Genomic DNA, 22,460 nt, shown 5'->3' on the forward strand with positions numbered 1-22,460 from the left:
ACAGGTACAGGTACAGGTACAGGTACAGGTACAGGTACAGGTACAGGTACAGGTACAGATCCAGGCACAAATTATTTTTCTTAAATATTATGGAATTTAATTTGCCTAACATGATGGATGATGCACGAACAACAAGAAGAAAATGGAAATTTAGAAAACAGAAATGTCAAAATACTTGCAGCTGATATTATTTAATTTACAGAATTTTGTTCAAATTTAGATTTGAAAAATAAAAACGATAACAACCTAAAATTTTCAGGATTAATAAATGGATTATTTTCTTTTCCTCCTACACGTAGAAATTGTTATACAAGTGATGAATTTAAACCACAGTATTATAATACGGTATTTTTATTAATGATAATGAATATGATACTATTTATAATAATGATAATGATAATAATAAAAATAAAAAGGCGATAGCACTAAAAAAATTAAATTATTGTCAACATATCAATAATATTAAAAAGATTAGTGCTAAAATTAGCCTAAATAAATTTTTTTTTAAATATTTCGAATAATAAAGAATATTATTTGTCTGCTAAGGACTATGGATACAGTTATGATATAGCGACATGTATGTATGATTCAGTAGTTAGAAAAATATTAAATGAATGTAAGTGTGAACCAACCTTTGCATCTGGAATTAATCAGGTCAAAACTTTTTTTAATCTAAAAAAATTTATTTTGTACAAATTCTACTTTTCCATTTCCTGTGTGCTTGTAAAAAAATAAAATATCATTGGTATTGATTTTTTTCTTCAGTCAAACAAAAAACACTCACTTGGTGTTTTGAAATAATTTTGATATTAATATTCTCCAACAAAAGGTTAAACCACCTTTGACGCAAATATTGTTACGCCTGTACGAACTTTTTTTTGTCTGTTTTGTTATCTTTATTATTCCCAGCAACCTTAAACTGTCACCCCCCCCCCCCAAAAAAAAACGCCATTAATAGAACAAATTCAGGACAAAAAAAGATTATATTTTATGAGTTTCCGGTCGTCTTTACAGTCTCAAACTTTGTGGCTAACCCTGTAGGAAATGTCTCGAAGTATTTTTTATTTAAATTATGTTTATTTTCAGAGTTTCCCTGGTGGTACATGGTTAGAGAGCTGCAGGGGAAACGGTCTTATCTGTCAAAAGGTTTCGTTCGAATTTAATTCAAATTCAAATTACAGAAACCAGGATTTAGTAGTTTGGACCCGCCTTACCAGAGTTGGGAACTTTTGTCTTGGTTTCTCATAATCTCGCTATCCACATTGGGCACTTTTAATTTGACTCTTGACTTCACTTAAAGTTATTTCTCTTAAGACTAAAGCTCCCTTTAACCTCTGACTGGGCAAGATTACTATGCGGGATACCGAAAAAAAGGTTAAATTAATCTGCAGATTAACAAATAATCGAGATCAAGCATTGATCTCGATATCTGGAAAAAGTTCCAAGCTAAGGATGAGTTGTTTTGATTATTTGGCACGAGGGTTCTATGTGCAACAACTTTTTTATTAAATTTCATGAAAATTTCACCTAATTTTGCTAAACATTGTCTTAAATAATAATACAAATATGTTTTTATGTTAATTATCAAAAACCAGCCGTTGATTTAGCGCAATTATCAATGATGAAGGTAAAAGTCATAAACACAACCATGCCATAATGTATAGTTTCCGATTTTTCTCACTTCTTTAATTTTTGTGACACATACCTCTGATTGATATAAATCGGTTGGAAAAAAATATAGATTTCAAAATTGTAAATGTTTTTTTTTAAATGAACCATGGTAAGCTCTAAGTTCTGCAATGTCTAAAAGAGCGTTTTTGGAACACCCTGTATATATATATATATATATATATATATAGGATTGGACAGGTAGATGGGGATACGACTCAATGGGTCTTCACAAAACACTCAATACTATCACAGGCGAACATACAGAGTGTACTCAGGGATTCATATAAAATATAATTTTTTTTAAACGAAAAAATTCATTTATTCCTGAAAAATTTAGATTCTTTAAAAATTGCATTTAGTCGAACTATCAAGACATATTAGTAAATCTAGAGGAAAATTCAAGAAAGAAAAAATATGAAATCTGTCTGAAGGCCTGCGATTATCAAACTGAACAGCTTCTGATATCGCAAGGCCTGTACCCAAGCAAATATTCTCTTTCTCTCAGGTTCACTTTATAACTTTGTTATTTCGTTTTATTATTTTAAAAAAATGTCCATTTCAGACAAAATTCGTTTTGCAATATAGTTCTAAAAGTTCGTGATGAGATATGTGCGGTAAGTTGAATTTAAAAACATCTCTCTTAAAAATGCCGCAAAAAAAATAAAATTTGAAATAATAAATAATAATAGTTTTCGCCACTATTTATTTTTTGTAAAGTATCTGTATCCTAAAAATATAGCAAGAGAGGTTGCAACTTAACATACAACTTAGGAAATTACCCCGCATGAAACTAGGATTAAAAAATCACCAAAACGGATTAAATGTTTAACCACTTCAAGAATAAAAGATTTTTTTCCGAAATAATTTTTATATCTTCATCTTTGCACAGAAACAAATCAAAGAGAATATTAATATTCAATTATACTATAGCCAGGGAGTATGGAATAGAAGGGAGATATAACTGACGCTGTTCGCCCTACCATATGATTATACTTGCTTTGCAGACGGGTACTTCATTTGAATAAGAAATATTTGTCTGATTTACATTTTCTGCGTATACAATAACCTTTTCTGAATATTTCATATACAAATGGAGTATCCGTCTGCAAAGCATGTAGAATGATATGGTAGGGCGAACCGCGTCAGTTATATCTCCCTTCTATTCCTTACTCCCTGATTATAGCTCCTTAGCGTTTCATAATTTTAATGGTTTGATTGCAACATTCTATTTAAGAATGAGTTTCGGAGGAGAAGTTTTGAGCACGAAAATATTGGGGAGTGTGCTAAATACCAGAGATATCCTAATCTCTGCAAGGCAAGTCATGAATAAAAAAAATATGCATCGAAATTTATCTATCTTTGCAACCCAATGTCGTAGACCATTTATATTTTCAAAACATGAATTATGTTAGATCAATTTAATAATTTTGAAATATTAAAGGTTTACACCATCAAGATTAGAAAAATTGAGTTTGCATTTGTATTTTTAACAACTTAATATAGTTCTAAAATTGTTGAGAGATCAAAACTTTTATGTCGTGAATCCTGGGATTAAGCATTCCAGCAATTTAAAATGTGTCACAGTGGATATCATGTACAAGCGTAGTAAGTTAGCGCTATTTCACTTAAAAGCTTTTAACCCTCGGACTCATTTTAAATATGAAGAATTTACAACTTACAAAACCCACAAGAAAAATTTCATGATTAAAAAAAATATATATGTACGTATGTTATCTCCATAGGACTAATGGTAATGTATAAACTAAAGAATTTTTTTTGTGAACACCCTCGTTTGTTTTCATTTTAGATAGTCATTCATCTCGGACAACGGATCTTTCAAGGGATTGTAAGAGTAATTTCAAATGACCCTTGTCAAAGAAGGCAATAGCCGATTTACAATGGTACACTTAAAAACTTTGTCTGCTCAAGTATGAATTAGATATCCATATCTTTTTTTTTTAAATTGGTTTCAGCATTTCTGGCTTATGAAAAACACTGGAGGAAATTACAGAATATAACACTTTTTGAGCCGTAAAAACGACGATCATTTCCAAATTTTTGATCTGATTATGGTCTAATGAGAACCGTTGTGAATCGGACATTGTCATCTTAACAGTCCCTTTAAAATAAAAAAAAAATGACTAAAGACAACATTTATGCGTTAAGCTCAAATAGGTCAGAAGTTGAAACTAAGACGACTTTTGTAATTGTCACTGAATTTGAATTCAGAATAATATCATGGTTATTTTTAGAATACAAGTACTTTTGAGACCACAGAACTGGATCAAGTAAGTTTATAAACCAACATGATTTATAATAAGTTGCCTCAAACTCTAATGTTCAGACACATCTTTGCGAGAATGATCCAACATTAGGTTAAACACACATAACAAATGTTTTCTAATATTTCAACAAAATGTTTACAATTTTGAAACTCTATGTTGTTGAACGGAATTGCGCAACAATTAATTGCATTTATTGCGCTCCATTACGTTTAAATTGAATATTCTCAAAAATTGAAACACAAGCGCAAAATAATTGGACGGAACTGCGCACTATGGCAAGTAATTGCACGCAATTCCGTTGCATTTTTTTCACACAATTAATTGCGCGCAATTAAATTTACTCGCGCGGAAGGGCTCGCAATTGCGCCCAAGTAAAATCAAATTGCGTTGGAAACCCTATATACAGGATATACTTGATGCAGTGGCAGTTTACTCAAAGAAAAATATCGCTTCTGTGAAGGTAAAAGATCTATTTTTTACTATTATTTAAATATTGAAGATAAGGTTAATAGGACTGTGCTTTATAGAACGTTCTGTAACATTTTATGACAGAGTGCAAGAAGCTGATTCACAACAGTACCCTGTAAATCTATTTTAAACAAAAGTCGATTTCCAAGAAGATTTTTTTTGTAAACCAGTGAAAGGTTTCTAGTTTTAACTTGCTGTAAAAATCTGCGAAACCCTCTAATAAGAAAATTTGTATCACCCTTTCTCGCATGAAACACTTTATAAATTGCAAAAAATCATGACATGCTTCTATTATGTATAAGGGTGTATGTATGATATATATATATATATATATATAGCCATTAAAGATAAACGAAAGCCTTTAAGTCGTCTTTCACCTGTAATGTTTAATGAACCAAACTGTATGTTGAAAAAAACTTGTTGTTAAATTCCTGAAATGCTTACATTTTAAGTCACTCTTCCTTACTTTTTTTTTGGCGACTTAATAGGCGAATAGTTTTTTTTGCAATCTTAGTTTTTATTGTAATTTATTTTCCTTTTTGGTTTTTAATTATGTAAATATACAATTGAGTATTTTTAGATTTTTATTGGAGAAACATACCACACACAGCTATACAGGTCTTTTTCTATAAATCTCTATATTTATTCAGCCCGCACAATTTTGAAGACCTTAGATATTTCAAACTATGAAGGCCTGAGATATTTCAAACTATGTACACCTTAGGTATTTCAAACTATGTAGACCTTAGATATTTCAAACTATGTAGACCTTAGATATTTCAAACTATGTAGACCTTAGATATTTCAAACTATTTAGACCGTAGATATTTCAAACTATGTAGACCTTAGATATTTCAAACTATATAGACCTTAGATATTTCAAACAAACTATGTAGACTTTAGATATTTCAAACTATGTAGACCTTAGATATTTCAAACTATGTAGACCTTAGATATTTCAACTATGTAGACCTTAGATATTTCAAAGTTCAAACTATGTAGACCTTAGATATTTCAAACTATGTAGACCTTAGATATTTCAAACTATGTAGACCTTAGATATTTCAAACAATGTAGACCTTAGATATTTCAAACTATGTAAACCTTAAATATCTAAAACTATGTAGACCTTAGATATTTTAAACTATGTAGACCTTAGAAATCTCAAACTATATAGACCTTAGATATTTCAAACTATGTAGACCTTAGATATTTCAAACTATGTAAACCTTAGATATCTCAAACTATGCAGAACTTAGATATTTCAAACTATGTAGACCTTAGATATTTCAAACTATGTAGACCTTATATATTTTAAACTATGTAGACCTTGTATATTTTAAATTATGTAGACTATAAAAGGCAAAACGGGCCGGACAGCACACCAAATGAATTAGTACCTTTGAGAGAGATTCTAGTGTTGTAAATGAATTTGTCCCTTTGAGGGAAATTTTAGTGTTGTCACTAATATTTTTTTTGAGAAATATTTTGTTGTTAGAACCAAGGCTATTACAGAACTTCAGATGTTGGGAAATGCTGGCGGTCTGATAGGTATATATAGTTACTTTTGATTTATTTTGAAAAACAATGAGTTGATTCCAAAGTTAAGGCTCAATTGAATCGATTGAACAAAGGTTGTATAATAAGGTTTATTACTTTCGATGCTCCCCAATGTACGGAAAACGTCGTCTCCTAAGATAGATAGGTAAAATTCTCAGATGACGTCACTCTCGCCTATATAATCAGTGACGTCATATGAGGTTTTTATCAATTTATCTTAGAAGACGACATTTTTCGTTGAAGCGCGTGGAGATTAATCAAGCTTATTATACAACCTTGGTGAAAACTGAGCTGGGAACAGCTTTGTGTCTGATATCTGACTAAGTCTAGAAATTAAGCTACTGAACTCGACCGCCCTCAAACGGATAAATTTCATTTTAAGATACAACATTTGACAGGCCAAGAAATGTTTATTGCAAGGTTTTCAGTAATAATTGCTTCAATCAGCTGAAAATTGACCCTCTAAAAAAAAGTTAAAAATATTGTTTTTTTAAAGTAAAATATGTTTTCTAGGTTTGTGCATTGGATTCTCAATGATCTCAATAATAGAAGTGTTCTACTATTTCTTAACCTCCATCACGTCTCTTTGTAATCGTAATAAAATGAACTAATTCATATCAATAAAATATATTTGATTTAATATATGTAATGAGTAATGATCAATGTCGTCTATTTGTGCATAATTTTGTATATTTTTCTCTTTTCGTTTGGAAACCTGTATTTATTTAAACAAATTTAAACTGCACCATTTAAATCTTTTTAATAATATTGTAACATTATTATACCGAATGTCTCTAAAATCTAAAAAAAGATTTTGTGAGAATATTTAAAACGTCTAACTTTAAAACTTTATGGAAGGGAGGAGGTTTAAAAAATTGGCGTGTTTAGTATAAGTTTTTAAATAGTAATACAAATATGAAATGTTGGCTGGATTTCGGAATCTGATAATGATGTCGATCAGTATTTATTCAAGACTAAATAAACTAAATATTTATCAGAAATTATTTATAAAAAAGGAATCCTCTAAACTTGAACGTTTGTCAGCTCTCGAACTACTTCTAGCGAGACTAAGGAAATCCTGAAAAACAACAGTGTGTGTATGATCATTGGAAATAAAAGACGACCTAAAATCGTCTTTCTTATTCGATAGTTAACCAATGAATCAAAAATGAAGAAGGTAGATACAGGATGTCCCAATAAACATGGGACTTAAATGACGAGTTCTGTATCGTCTTTGTTCCATGCAGGATTATTTCGTAAACATAATTTTGTAGTATCAATTTATCAATTATTGGAAATCAAAGACGATATTCCTGTCGTCACTCATGTTTATTAAGACACCCTGTAAATAAAAGCTTGATCTAAAGTTCTCACTTCTGTTCATATGAAAATATAAAAATAAGGAAAGAAGAGGTGCGAAGCTCAGGGGCGTATTCAGGAATTTGTCCACGGGGGGGGGCTTACATTTTTTTTCTCTTTCCAGGGGGGGGGGCTCAACACCCGTTGGGGCCTGAAAACCCCCTAAATTCAATAGATTTCTCTGGTCCAGGCGGGCTTAGCCCCAATAGCCCCCCCCCTGAATACGCCTCTGGCGAAGCACTCTTGTTACCTGAAGATCCTGGTCCAGGTTGGGTGCTGAGTATATCCGACGATGTTGGAAATTATACTTCTTGTCATATTTAATAAATCTAAAATATACGGGGCTGTTAACGTAATTTTAAGTGACTCTCCGAGGATATTGAATCACCACGGTTATATTCTTTAACACTTTATCCGATCAAGGATGAATAAAATTATCTAAATTTTTGCCTTGAAATTTGTTGTTTTCCATTTCATGGTTTCTGTACAGATGTAGGAAACTAAAAGATACCAATACTTTTTTCGGTTAGAAAAACATAGATATCTTCCCTATATCTACTTTTTGTTAGAAAGTGTATCCTGGTGGCTTTTCTGGCATCAAATACGATTAAAGATAAAAGTTTCAAAAAACTTAAATTTTTTATAAAAAATTTCTTTAAAATTCTAAAAGTTTTATCAGTGTGTTTTGAATTTCCCGCAAACAAACCTTAATTTATTTATAAGAACTATAGAAAAATATCAATATTTTGTTTAAACAGTGCGATACTGCAAATTAAAAATTCAAAGTTATAAAGTCTCAATTTAAAGCTTTAACTTTTACCTAATGTTAGTTTTCCCACCATCAATGGCACTTTTAACTAACTGCTCGCCTAAACATTTATTTAAAATTTCTACTTAAGAGCTTTACAAAAATGGAAAACGACACCAATAATAGGATAAAATGCAGTTTTTATATTTTATTTTATAAGTTTTAGTTTTCCATTAGACCTTAAAATCACAATGTGGACGATGTTAAGCTAAGTCTATTAGTCCTAGACTCAGCAGCAGATCCAATACAAAATAATATAAAAATACTGTAAATAAAATGCTAATAATCATCATTGAGAACAGCATTAATTACGTAGCTTAAACTTATAACCGTATTCTAAAGTAAATTTGATATTTAACCTAATCTGGCGGGAACAATTCTGTCGTCTTCCGAATGGAGAGCAAGCGTGGGCACTGTGATGTTCAGGAGATAATTTGATGAACGGAACTCGGCATCTGCACATTTCAACTCAGCTGACACATTCTCAAGAGACACATAGTTACTTTCTTAATCAAAATTTTATTGAGCATTTTTGATCTTATAAAATTATCTTGAAACAAATCGCTCATTAACTTACCAGATTTAACCATGAGATCATAGCCCAACCTAACTTAAAATAACCCGTTCATTAACTTACCAGATTTAACCATGAGATCATAGCCCGACCTAACTTGAAATAACCCGCTCATTAACTTACCAGATTTAACCATGAGATCATAGCCCGACCTAACTTAAAATAACCCGCTGATTAACTTACCAGATTTAACCATGAGATCATAGCCCGACCTAACTTGAAATAACCCGCTCATTAACTTACCAGATTTAACCATGAGACCATAGCCCGACCTAACTTGAAATGCTGAACCATATCTTCCATTGTAGTAAAAGAAGACTCAAGAACTAGGCCACTAATGGGATATTCTGAATCAAGAACACTGGATTAATAATCTTAAAAGAACAATGATAATAATAAAAATGTACTTACTGTCAAGTCCTTGCCATTGATTGGTTGTTATTGTAGCAATGGAAGTGCCAAGTGAGTGCCCCCACACGATCAACAAAGGCCCACCTTTCATTTGACTACTGCACAAAAAAAATTAAATACAATAATTATTTATTTCTAAGGAGCTTACCTTGAATCTTTAAAGAAGCTTGCTGCCCATGTTAAAACATTTAGACCATCAGTGACTACAGTTGTTTCACTAGAAAGGAAGCTGGTTATATATTTTTTCGCGAAAATTTTTTCCGAAATGCGAAATGGGAAAATTTTCGCATTATTCTTTGCAATAAATTTTCGCATTATTTTTTCGAATTTTCTATTTCGTGAAAATTTCGCATTTTTTCGCGAACAATTTCGCATTTTTCGCGAGCGAACGAAATGCGAAAATAAAGCAAAATGGTCGCGCGAAAAATGCGAAATTTTCGCGAAACGATTTATCCTTTTCGCTGGAAACCCTAATCATGTCTCAAACTCGTATTTTCTAAACCCTAAATATCTGTGCAATTTGTTGGTGTAAAGCTTTGATATTTTAAACTTCCAATATTTGATCTAGCAGAATTCAGAATTTGAAATCACTGTGATTCTTAAATATGAACGCAAATATCCAGGAGAATTTTTCCGATTGCTACTTCAAAACTCAAGCTAAAACAACCGCAGTGAAGTTTTGAAATATGGGTTACAGATGCTTGGCAGAGATACTGTCCTAACCTCACCTAACCCTGATGTAATACAATTTTTGTTCGAATATATATTTATCATTTATATTTGTCTAAAGCAAAATTACATTAAACAATATAAAAGTTTACAAACTAATACTCTTTTCTCTGGATATCGCATTTTAAAATTGACAGGGTCTGCCAAAAAAGGTGCAATACAAGACTTTTAGCATGAGTATAGTTTAGCTATTCAGAGGTGGTTTTCAGAAAAGGGGTTTCTTGGTCCCAGTCTAGTGTTTTTCGTTTTCTAAAAATGTGGTATGATGACAGTACAGCAAGGCTTGATAGATTTTCACACATTGCTTTGAAACTAAAACTGGGTTTGCAGAACTTATGCAGTTTCTTTAGAATCGCCTTATTTGATGGTGAGATATATCCTCTTGAGCCGATTTCAAAAGGATGAACAGACACATCCCTAGTTGTTATATCTGTAATAAAATGTTCATACTTGTTCATCTTTTGAGCGTTGGCATTTTTGATATTTGTTTCCAATGGGACAGTAAGCTCAAAAATATCCATCTTTTCCTCCATTCTATCGATAATTACTAGATCTGGTTTCTCTGTGGTCACAAGGAGGTGGAGGGGAACAGTACCTACCCCTGGAAGGGTATGGGACGGGATGTCGGCATACATCAGAAATCGGTCAATATCAATTAATCCAGTTATATATTTAATAAGATTGTTGTGCCTCCAAGTATATCTTTTTTGGTGTAGTGCAACCTTGCAGCCATTCAAAATATGGTTTGTAGTATCTTGTCTTCCACCTTGCAATTCAGCGCCTGCCTGTAGACATAGTTTACAGAGATCTGATGCAGATTTTCCCCATTGTAGAATGAACATAAAAATAGTTCAATTCTAGGTATTACTTTAGGGCTAGGTTAGGTTAAGAAACTTTATGGTCTGAGCGCTGCGGTTAGTAGTTCAAATGTACACAAAAAATAGTTCAAATTAACCAAAAGTCAAATGACATGTTCAAATGAACAAACTGTTGGTAATTTAATCTTTTGTAATTTATACGTTTTGTAAGGATATGTTTTGTTAATATATAATTTGTGATCATATTTTTTGTAATTTTATCTTATGTTACTGAGCCAGACACAGCAACTGTGCTGTGTAAAAAACCTATTTTAGTTAATACGTGATTTAATAAGCTACTGTAAAAACAGTTTGCTCTGAAACAACTTCAAATACACTTAATTGTTAATTTAATGTCGTTTTCCACAGTTTTCTGGTTCTCACTGAACACTTTATTAATTATGTGACATCGTCCTAAGGCTAAGGTGTTGCAACGCTTAAAAGTGGATGCGCACTTTTCAGCATAATTTTCCTAATTATCTAGGTATATCGAAGGTTTACAACTTCAAGATATATTTTGACATCAACTTTTTTTACGAAGCTTATTTTATCTAGAAATAGCCAGCGAAATAAGACAAGTATAATACTAACGTTTCATAAAATTACATATACCACTATTATTTTGGCAAGATTTTATTTTAGATTATTTAATATTAACAAAATTGTATCTAAAAAGGAGAGAATCTTCTAGAGATAAAGAGGAAATTTCTGTCCAAAGACTTTATACAAAAAGAATAGAATATATATAGGAGAGGAATTTAGACAATCCCTCGGTATGAATTTTTTTCAGTCCCTTTCACCCTGAAAGGGAGTTCAAAGTGTACAAACCATGTAAATGTTCACAAATTATAAGCAGTAGAGTACATTAATACAGTATGTTCCCTTGACTATCCATTTCAATTTCGAATTTTTTAAAGCTGTTTAATAAACTTTATAATGAATAAGGCGAATAAAAACCATCATTTGATTTAAAGTTATAACGGAAAATCATCGTTTGTGAAGTAAAAGGCATAGATTCTATGTGAAATAATCATTGGTCAATTATGAAACCAGCCTATTTCATAATTTGGTTTTGGTTTTCTTTAATATTAATTTTAGATTTTCTATAAAATGATGTTCCAGGACCCAAAAGGTTATATAGCACGAATATGTGAAGTACACCTGCAGTATGGAAACAGTACAACAAAATGGCCGTTTTACACTTTTTTTTTAGTAAATTCCACTCTAATATATATTCTATTCTTATTGACTTTATAACACTGCGAACCAAAATAATAGTCTTATAAATAGTTAAAGAAGTAGAAAAATAGAGTTTTAGGCGAGAAATCTGGAATTTTTTTATTTTAATTTTTAATTTATTTAAAATTTTTATTATTACCTGAGTTCGACATTTGTAGAATCTCCAAACCCTCGGTAGTCGAATGAAAGAACGTAGAATCCCAAATTGGTTAAAAATCTGGAAATTAATGAAAGGTTAGCTGTTTTGTCTGGTTTTCTGTAAATTTAGAGGATTTAATCAATTTTTTCGTATAATTGTAACTTTTCTTTATGATTAGATCTTTTCATAAAAATAAATATAAAATAATTTAGAATCCTTGAAATAAAAAGAAAAAGGGGGGAAATAAGGTCATTCTTAACAGAGTTAATCATTAAAAATGTATATTCAAGTGACCTTCTACAGGGTGTTCAAATAAACACGAGAATTAAATGACGACTTCTATATCGTCTTTGTTCCATGCGGGATTTATTCGTAAACATGGTTGTATGGCCGTTATCTCGGGATTTCCAAAATGCGGTCCACCATTTTATTACCTTCAAAATTGACAAAGATATTCGGAAATTAGTCTAGATTCAGCCTTATGTAAACTCAACAAAACTTTTCAAATGTTTAATAGGGTATCATGTGTCTTTAAAATAAGTAAACAATCCTTATTATGAAGGATAGCTCCATGAAGGATAGCTCCATGAAGGATAGCTCCATGAAGGATAGCTCCATGAAGGATAGCTCCATGAAGGATATATCCATGAAGGATAGCTCCATGAAGGATAGCTCCATAAAGGATAGCTCCATGAAGGATAGCTCCATGAAGGATATATCAATGAAGGATAGGTCCATGAAGGATAGCTCCATAAAGGATAGCTCCATGAAGGATAGCTCCATGAAGGATAGCTCCATGAATGATAGTTTCATGAAGGATAGCTCCATGAACGATAGCTCCATGAAGGATAGCTCCATAAAGGATAGCTCCATGAAGGATAGCTCCATGAAGGATAGCTCCATGAAGGATAGGTCCATGAAGGATAGCTCCATGAAGTATAGCTCCATGAAGGATAGCTCCATGAAGGATAGCTCCATGAAAGCTAGCTCCATGAAGGATAGCTCCATCTAAAAGGCTGTGTTGGAGTAGGGCATTTACCACAGCTATACCTGTAAAGCTCGAGCCTATGACCAAAGCCTCTAGTAGCACTATTTCCATGCATATATATAATCAGGGTGTCCTGTGGTCCTAGGTCAGATATATCGGTCATAGAGGATCCAACAGGCCAGAGAAACCAAGCCCCAAGGCTTCCATTAGTAGTTGGGATTCTAAAGATGAAAACAGTCTATTAATATTTACATTTTGTATAGGTTATTAATTAAAGAATAATAATATTGTTTTTTTTATTATTTGCTCTACGGTTGAATACAATTTTAACAAACACTTTAATGTCGGGATTTGTCAAACCAACATTGGCCGTCTTTATTGGCAAAACCCAGATGTTATTGTATGACGTACAAAACATACAATTGGAGGTGTGTTGTCCAATAGGCAGGGGGAAATTATTATGAATTAAACCAGAAAACTCTGGAATAGGAAAACAACATTTATACTTAATTGATTTAATAATTTACTTGTAAAACTGTTTGCTTTGTTACAACATCAAATACACTTATTTATTGCGTTAATGTCGTCTTCCTCATCCACAGTTAAGGTTTTCATTGTAGTTATTATATAATTAATTTATGTTTTTGGTTAAAGATATTTCAAGTAAAATTTATATAATTTTGGAGAAGTAAATACAGATTTGAAGATAGTTTCATCTTTGAAATAAATTTCTGAAATTACTAGCCCTGTAATTTTAAAACTGATATTTCTGCCTTAAAATACAAATAATTTCGTTTAGATTAAAACGATTTGTTTTAATTATTTCATAAATTATTTCTTAATATCTTCGTTAATTTTAAAAGCACAAAAAAAGGCAGACCTCAATTTGAAATGTCAAGAAGTTAAACTTGTAAAAGTAAGTTGACAAATTATTGCCGCAAACTATTTCAAAGATCAAAGACGATCTTCATCAAGTCTTTTAATATTTTTCTAAAAAATATACACATATACATGAAAATAAAAATACATAAGATACTAGATGAAGGGCCCAGCGCTGCCTGTGAAAAAAGTAAAAATAAAAAATAAAAAAATTTTAAAAAATTGAAAATTGAAATTTTTACCTGATATTTTTCCCGTTTTGGATTCCATAAGATGATGGCTTTGCAAGATCTTTGAACAAATTAAAAAGACCACTCCTGGTAGAAATAAAATATTAAAAAATGCATGTTACATGTATGTATATAGGGGTGTATGTATGTATGTATGTTATTAGGGACTGTCGACACAATTCAAAGTGCCCCTTTTTTTAAAATCAACAACGGTCCCTTTAAATCTTTGTGTGTCAGGCAAGGTTTTATAATAAGTTAGGTTACTCTGGATGTGCACCGATGTAGGAAAAAACGACTTTTATAACAATGGACACTCTATATATACCTCGCATGACGCCACTGCTTATTTTAAAGAATAATAAATTGAAAACTTGAATTAGAATTGCATTCTTTAGCTTCAAACTAGATAGTACAATCAATATTTGTTAATTGTGATGATTTTTAATATTATTGACGTCATATTAGGTATTAAAGGGTTCATTGCTACAAAAGTCGTCTTTACCTACATTAGAGCGCATCAAGAGTATGTAACCTTATAAACATCCTTGGTGGCAAGTGGGTGGAGAGAAAACAGTGAAATTTTCACTATTCACTTTTTTGCTTTTAATCATTTAATCTTGCTGATGTTTGTATACTTGCAACCAAGCTATTATACTTAAAAATGCATTGAAAATTTTTAAGAGATATAATTATTGAAAATCTTAAACTCCTTCACGATAGAGTAAAATAAAAACAACCTTTTATTCAAAATTATCTATATCTCACTCTACCATTGTCATGCTATAAAATATACAGAGCTACCCACAAGGTAAATAAACTTGGAATCAACCATGAACAAAAATACTTTAAAAATGCTGAACTCTCTCATTCAAAACAATGGTGTTAGGTATTTTCCCACGGGCATTTACACAAGGGCGAATTTCCCAAATGGCAAATTCCCAAAGGGTAGGTTCTGACCTTCTGAGGCTGTAAAAAGGGCCTAGCGCTGCGGCTAGAAAGGACAGGGAGCCAAGCGCTATGGCTATAGCATGATAGGGGTCTAAGCGCTGCGGCTATAGTATGATAGGGGACTAAGCAATGCGGCGAGGAAGGACAGGGAACCAAGCGCTGCGGCTATAGCATGATAGGGGACTAAGCGCTGCGGCTAGGACACACTTGAAAAAGTTGTCGCTGAGAAAATTGCACATTTTGGAACTTGCCACGTGGGAAAATACCCTTAAGAAGTTGCCGTTTGGGAAAATGGCTTTGGGAAGATACCAACATCCTCAAAATCACTTTTTTCACCGCTATGTACAGGAAAGCGTCATGCTTCACAACTTTTTCACACAAAACAACTTCTGCGTAGAGGAGAGTATTTTAACAGAAATATCATATTAAGAAAAATAACATATCATTATATACTTTACAAAAATAAAACACTGCAACACAAACCTTAAAAGAATTCGATCGTTGACAACAAAAGCAGTCTCACAGAAAAAGAAACGAGGCATTTTTTCTTTTGAAAAGTAATTATGCATAAAAATTATATTTCTAAAATATATTTTATAAAAAAAAGCATGCAGCACACTATACCTGATTTTGTACCTTACTATAGGTAAGAATACGACAGTTCTTATAAACCAAGGAAATTTCCCACATTTTCTCTCCTGAAGCAAAAATTTTTGAGAATTTGTTTTTTTAGGTAAAGACATGAAAGAATTTTTTTATTTGAATTTTAGGAAAAAGATATGATAAAAATTATATTTTCAGTAAGCCAGCAATTTATTTTAATCTTCTTGTTATAGAAAGATTATTAACATATGATCATTTTAAAATATCTTTGTTTAAGATAAATAAATACTAAAGAGTTGTTTTATAATACTGCATATAGTGTTGTAAAACTTTTTGGTGTATTTTTGCATATTTCATACTAGTTTTGATTTTGTTTTTTAAAATTATATTTAGCTTACAACTTGTTTTCGAACATTCCTGGAAAATATCATTACCAAAAATCCTCGAATCAGGAATAAATGTTTTTATAAGTAACTCTCAGATCATAACAATTAAAACATATTATGAAAAATCAACTATATACAAATGTGGCGAAAGATCGATGACTATAGGTTGTAATATCTGAATGATTTATTTGAAATTAAATTGATTTTTTTACGGTCTAAGTCGTATGTTGCAATTATCTCAATTTGTATGGACGCCATGTTATTCGGTATGAGACGTCTTTAACAATTTTTTCCTTATAGACGCAAGGCGACAGATAGAAGTAAGATTAGTAGCGATCCAAAGCGCTTTTTTATCGCATTAAGCCTATACCCCCTTTATTTTTTCGCGAACACTCCCTTTAAGCTTGCTATCTTGGAAATGTTTAAACTGTATTGGTTATATACCTTTATATTTCGAGCTGAAATGTCCTCCATAAAGCTGAAAAATGTATTTAATATTGAAAAAAAATATTAAATTGTTTTTTTTTTATCTATCAATTATTCACCTTTCGTCTATTCTTTCGTCTCCCTCTTCGTGGTCTTTTTCTTCTTCTTCTTCCCAATCTTCATCTTGAAACCACTCTTCTTCTTTTGTACTGATTCTATTTTCAACCTGATTTCCTACATACAGTGAGTCCGAATAAACATGAGAAAAGGGATTGTTCACTATAAACAAGGCGTTTCAAATCTACTGCCGAAAGCTTTAAAGTACTCTTTAAAAATAACAATAATCTGAACCAGAAAAAGTACAATTTTTTCATAATTTACAGAGAGTTTGTCTTTCTAGCTGGAAACAATATTCTGCTTATTTTAGATTTTCTTCCTTGTCTTTGTTGCATTAATCCGCAATGGAAAATTATCAACTTTATAAATAAAAAACAAGAATATCTCCTTTTTTCTCTGAAAAGGGTAAAAGGGTACTTTTGAATCGATCATTCATTTAATGAGAGGACAACAGTAGGTTTGAGATCTTTTATTCTTTTAAATCCATTTCGTGATTTATCTAATACATTTGAAATATGAAAAATTTACTTTTTTAAACCCCTTGGCCAACATGAAAAACTGAATTCTGGTTTATTAAGTTTTTCAATTTTCAAATTTAATAGAAAGAAACTATAATAACATAAATGCTCTAAAGTTTAAGAAATTCAAAAAGATGATAAAATTGGAAACCCAGCTTTGCTTGGAAACTAAACTTTACTTTAAACAAACGTCAACCAACTCAACTTAGAATTTTTAAACCAGGGCCGGGTAAGAACATTCCTTTCGTTCTACCTACAGGGTGTCCCACGAAACATGCAAGTTGGTGAATAGCATAGAATGTCTTCTTCCATATTTTGTTAAGTTATTTGATACCAAACAGAATAATACAAATATCACATGGCAGTCATATAATAGAAATATTTATTTCAATATTTGAGTAAAAGATTTTTTAACAAATATAACTGCGAAAAGTATTTAATATCTAATAAAGTAAATGGAAGAAGTCATTCAAAACTATTCACCACCTGTTATGTTTCGTAGTTCACCTGTAGTTCACCAATCAAAATTTGAGGATAAACGGCGAAGGAGTTCACAAGTCATGATCTGTCACAGAAACAAACAAACAGACAAACACCCAGAGAGACTAACAATCAAATATATATTTACCTTGATTTTTTAAAACAGGTTCTAGGGTGACTGTAAGAACGAAGGAAAAGAGCAGCAACCAGCGGAGCATTTTTGTCTATGAAATATAAAAAAATATACTTAGCTTGAGTATCTTTTCATTGTTTTTTTTGTATCCAACAAACGACAAAACGACTGAACCGATCGAGCCCAAAATTTTTGAGGCAACCACAGGGAATAACAAAAATTTGTCTCCAACAAATTTAGATTTTCGTAAAATTTAAAAAATCTACGAACAAAAAATAATAAATCCTTAACATTATTCCCCAGATACTGCCACAATTAAAGTTGAAATAGGAGATAGGCACGAAGCACACTAAACGCTAGGTATGTTTAATTTTTTGCTAAATTTGCATAACCCTAGTGTGCCAAGATGTCGTGTTTATATACAGTGGTAGGCGATAATATAAATATAATGAAGACGACTTTCGATATAAATTTTGATTTATATTAAGCTTTTAAATGTCAAGGCTACCCAAAGGATGGAAACAAAGAAAATATATCAATAAAAAAAGCTTCTCATTAATTACTTGTAAACTTGTAATTCGAAAAAAGCTTATAAACAATTAAAACTTCAATAAAAAAGTCATCTTCGTTATTTTGGTTTTATTCCTACCACCGTACATAAAAGGCTTGTGTGCAAAATATCTTAGCAAAACTTGTCCAATCTGCTTCCTATATATGTAATGAATGTATTGTAATGTATAGGTCTAGTAAATTTATAAGTAATTAATTTAAGGTAGAATAAGGCATTAAGGCAGTATGCTTGAAGATAACACTTTTTAATGACATTAATGACTTAATTTTCCTTGACAATGTGTCAGTTGGTTTTTTTTATTGTTTTTTTCTCTCGATTTTTTAGGACTTTTCCAATTGAAAGTATAAACGTAAAAATTATTTTCAACCTTAGGCTCAGGTCACTTTGTGTAAAAGTATCACTATAATACACATAAAAATTGCAATAAACGAAATCATATTTTTTAACATCAAAATTTTTTTTATTTTTTACAGACTAAAACATGAATATTTATGAATTATGGAACTTGTTTCATATTTCAATAAAAACTGTCTAAAAAGCAAGCCGAATCATCGTGCTTACAAAACACATGTTTTAAAACTATGTTATGCTAAACCTAACTGAGAATGTCAATGTTAAAAAAATTTTCGTATTAAATAGTCCTTTATTATATTGAAAAAATTTAACCATTTATATTTTTGCATATTAGTCATTTCAGGGTGAACGATAGTTTCTAAGTGCATATACTAATTTTAATAAGACAAACAAGTGATGTCTCATTAATAAATTTATAATGTTATAACGGAGGTTTAAATTTAAATTTCAAATGATGTTACAAAAGTTTTCAGCTCAACTCATTAAAAAATTGAAATTTAGTTTAATTTAATTAAAAATTATTGTTAAATATCGTATTTTCTGTGCATTAGCTGAGCATTATATATTATTTGTGAATGGTTCTGTTTATACTTTATACTCTTTGAATGAAAGTAGAAACGTTATAAAACATGATTTTTTTAGAACTGGATTTGACTAGAAAGATTTACATAGGAAGAAACATAGTAACTGTAAGCTTAATTTTAAGTGACCCTAAATGATACAAAATCTGGTTTGTGGAAGACTCAATTTTCTTATTGTAATTTAAATCTATAACATTTGAAACGTTTTTGGAAAGTCCTTGGGCTCTATTTTAATAATCTGCAAAATAATGTCAAATTTGCAAAAATAAAAATATTTATCTTGAAATCTAGATATTAAGCAAAAAATGTGCAAAAAATAATGCGCAAATTGCAACCAATTATACATTTTTGTTATAGGCTTTCCAAAAAGCTATAAAATGTTGAAATCCAATGACTGATAGTAGGTCTAAATACAGATTTGATCTGGTATACGTAAACATAAGGCATTTAAGCAGTATATGCCTGAGGACCCAGGCAGTAGGGGTATAAAAGCCCAGCTTTTAACCTTAAGTGAGGTGGGTGTGTTAGTTAGAAAAGCCAGAACATATGAGCTTCCTAGCTTAAAAACTTTTTCAGATTTCGCAAAAAAACTATAAGGGGGGGGGGAGCAAAAAATAGGGTTAAGAGGCTCTGCAATGTGTACATCCTTACGCAATAAAAAATGTATTTGCCGAATTAGTTTTTCTATTACTGAAGAAGTTTGTGGGGGATTGGTGAAAAAAACAATGGGGAAAAAATATAAGAAGAGGGGGAGGGGGCAAAATGAGCCTTCCCCCTCCTTTGAAGCTCTAAAACCTATGTCTAACCCTTCTCGGTGAAATCAATAAAACTGCTAAACTTTCATTTAAATTCTTAAAAGTTTAATTCATGTTCAAACTTTAATTCACCTTCAAGACTTAACTGAAATTATTGTACCACAAAGAATAAAAGAAAATTGTGAAAACGTGTAGAAAAGTTTCTTTTGTGTCCCAAAAACTTTTTTGGAGGATTTTTTGGCTCAGTAACATTTTGCCTAGTACAAGTTCGCCTAGTACACTTTCGCCTAGTACATGTTCGCCTACTAACTTTTTGTTAGATAACATTTTGCCTAGATTACATTTTGCCTGCACACAGTTTGCCTAGACAACATTTCGCCTAGATAATATTTTGCCTAGATAAAATTAGAGGGTAATTTTTGCCTAGATAAATTCACTATTTTTATTTCAAAAATTTCTAAAGTTCCTCTTTTTTCTCAAGAAATTCAACTAACAGCAAAAAAAATGTATTAAAATAATGTTTACAAGTTTTTTCTTAAAGGGCACTAGCTCACTGGAGATCATGAGCCAGCATTTTCAGATAATCAGTTTTAGGTATTGTAGCAAAAGCTTCCACAACCAGTTTAACCCTCTGTTTTGCATCCTTGGCTCTCTGCTTTCTGCCTGTATTATCAGCCATATCCTGGCCAACTGAATTAGAAAGAAATGCTCGTCTTGCATCAGCATCTTGTTTGACAAACTGGTCCGGAATGTGACAAACATTTGGACTGTACCCAGGTCCATTGGAGACATATGAGAAATGTTGATTATCAAATATGGCTGGTGTGCATCGTTTGGTTTTCCCTGCCTGAATTAAGGACGTCATGTCGACATCAATGTCAGTAGAAAACTGAATGATTTACACTACAAAAAAAAGTGAAATTTTTACAGCAAAAATTGTGTATTTTTTTTTGTTCCTAAAGCTGGTTAAATATCATTTGAAGAATGTTAATCTAGGCGAAAATTACTCTCTAATGTTATCTAGGCGAAATGTTGTCTAGGCAAACTGTATCTAGGCAAAATGTTGTATAGGCGAACTTGAACTAGGCGAACATGTACTAGGTGAAAGTGTACTAGACGAACTTGTACTAGGCAAAATGTTACTGAGCCGATTTTTTACCACAGATGGAATAATTTTCGTTCATTTTAGACCATCAAGGTGTCTGCAGTGAAAAAGACTTCATAGATTATTTATTTCAAGATTTAATTTTATTCTTTGTAGACTAAATATTTAATTTGTTGCAACAAACATATTTTTAAGAAAAAATCTAAAAGTAAAATTATTTTAAATTAATGTGATTATTTTTTCCTTCCTTTCAGATTCACTTAAAATCTTGTAATTTTCCGCTTGGTTAGAATTATGGGAATAATTAAAGATTTTTGATAAAAAAGCGAGATGTCTATTTTTCTGATTGATTTCAAAAAATAATGAACAAACATTTTTTTGGTCAATATACTTGATTTTTCATGTATCATTTCCTTGTTCAGGCTGCCATTGCTGAAAAGATAATTTTTTTTCGATTTTTACTCACAGAAATAGTTCTAACTGCAAAATTTAATCAGTCTAGAAAAATAAAATACAAATTATAACGTAGAGCTCTCCAATAACACCTTGCCTCTAAAAAATTAAATAACAATTGGTTCCCTCTTTAGCCAATACCTTCATAATTTTTTTTGGACACTCGATGTATTAAGTTAATTTTTTGAAACACTCGATGTATTAAGCTGATTTATTTTCTGCAAAGGTATTTAAACAGATAACGTTTATTTAAAAAAAAAATTTATTTTCCATCACTTCTACTAAGGTGTCTAGAACTCTCTCCTTACATTGTATAAGTAATAAATGTATTATTGCATTGAAAACAGTGTATTTGTGTATATAGTGTGAAGGTCATCAGTATTATTATATATTTAGTAGCTTTAATATATCTATCTATCTATATATCTATCTATCTCTATCTATCTATCTATCTATCTATCTTCCCATCTAACTATATATCCATCTATCTATCAATCTTTCTATCTATTTATTTATCTTTCTATCCATCTATTTATCTATCTCTTTATCTATCTATCTATCTATTTATTTATATTTATGAATTTTTAGACAAAACTACGGATAAATATATTGATAGATACATATCACATGTATACTAGATAAATACATATCACATGTATACTAAATAGAAAATATCTTTAAAAGTAAATATAAGCATATAACATGCTTTTATGGTTTGCAATTAACATGTTTTTATGGTTTGCAATTAACATGTATTTATGGATTGCAATTAACATGTTTTTATGGTTTGCAATTAACATGTATTTATGGTTTGAAATTAACATGTATTTATG

At 31.0% G+C, this 22,460-nt stretch overlaps 2 protein-coding genes across 4 annotated transcripts; one reads left to right on the top strand and one right to left on the bottom strand.

The window, feature by feature from the left end:
* The first annotated feature begins 262 nt into the window (after positions 1–262).
* LOC111712571 (uncharacterized) lies at positions 263–6,624 on the top strand. Its single transcript, XM_023487223.1, has 12 exons — positions 263–345; positions 547–654; positions 1,087–1,146; positions 1,860–1,946; positions 2,103–2,176; positions 2,234–2,285; positions 2,906–2,986; positions 3,924–3,959; positions 4,363–4,416; positions 5,005–5,042; positions 5,923–5,975; positions 6,498–6,624. Exons 2-12 carry the CDS (start codon positions 580–582, stop codon positions 6,593–6,595), a joined length of 708 nt encoding a protein of 235 aa, XP_023342991.1. The 5' UTR covers positions 263–345; positions 547–579; the 3' UTR covers positions 6,596–6,624.
* Positions 6,625–6,931: 307 nt separating this feature from the next.
* Positions 6,932–17,898, bottom strand: LOC111712572 (monoacylglycerol lipase ABHD12). 3 transcript variants are annotated; one of them, XM_023487225.1, is made up of 15 exons: positions 17,824–17,898; positions 16,680–16,794; positions 16,579–16,612; positions 15,782–15,843; positions 14,210–14,284; positions 13,151–13,309; positions 12,101–12,178; positions 9,285–9,353; positions 9,137–9,234; positions 8,969–9,072; positions 8,511–8,634; positions 8,164–8,212; positions 7,794–7,843; positions 7,594–7,672; positions 6,932–7,062 (listed from the first exon to the last, which is right to left on the bottom strand). In XM_023487225.1, the coding sequence occupies exons 1-15, from the start codon at positions 17,891–17,893 to the stop codon at positions 7,008–7,010; spliced, it is 1,221 nt and encodes a 406-aa protein (XP_023342993.1). In that variant the 5' UTR covers positions 17,894–17,898; the 3' UTR covers positions 6,932–7,007. The 3 variants fall into 3 exon arrangements, with proteins under 3 accessions (XP_023342993.1, XP_023342992.1, XP_023342994.1); XM_023487224.1 differs by having other exon boundaries at positions 15,770–15,843; XM_023487226.1 differs by lacking the exon at positions 7,794–7,843 and having other exon boundaries at positions 15,770–15,843.
* Positions 17,899–22,460: the final 4,562 nt, after the last annotated feature.

This window comes from Eurytemora carolleeae, unplaced genomic scaffold (genome assembly GCF_000591075.1).
Source record: "Eurytemora carolleeae unplaced genomic scaffold, Eaff_2.0 scaffold1136, whole genome shotgun sequence".
NCBI classification, from domain to species: Eukaryota; Metazoa; Arthropoda; class Copepoda; order Calanoida; family Temoridae; genus Eurytemora; species Eurytemora carolleeae.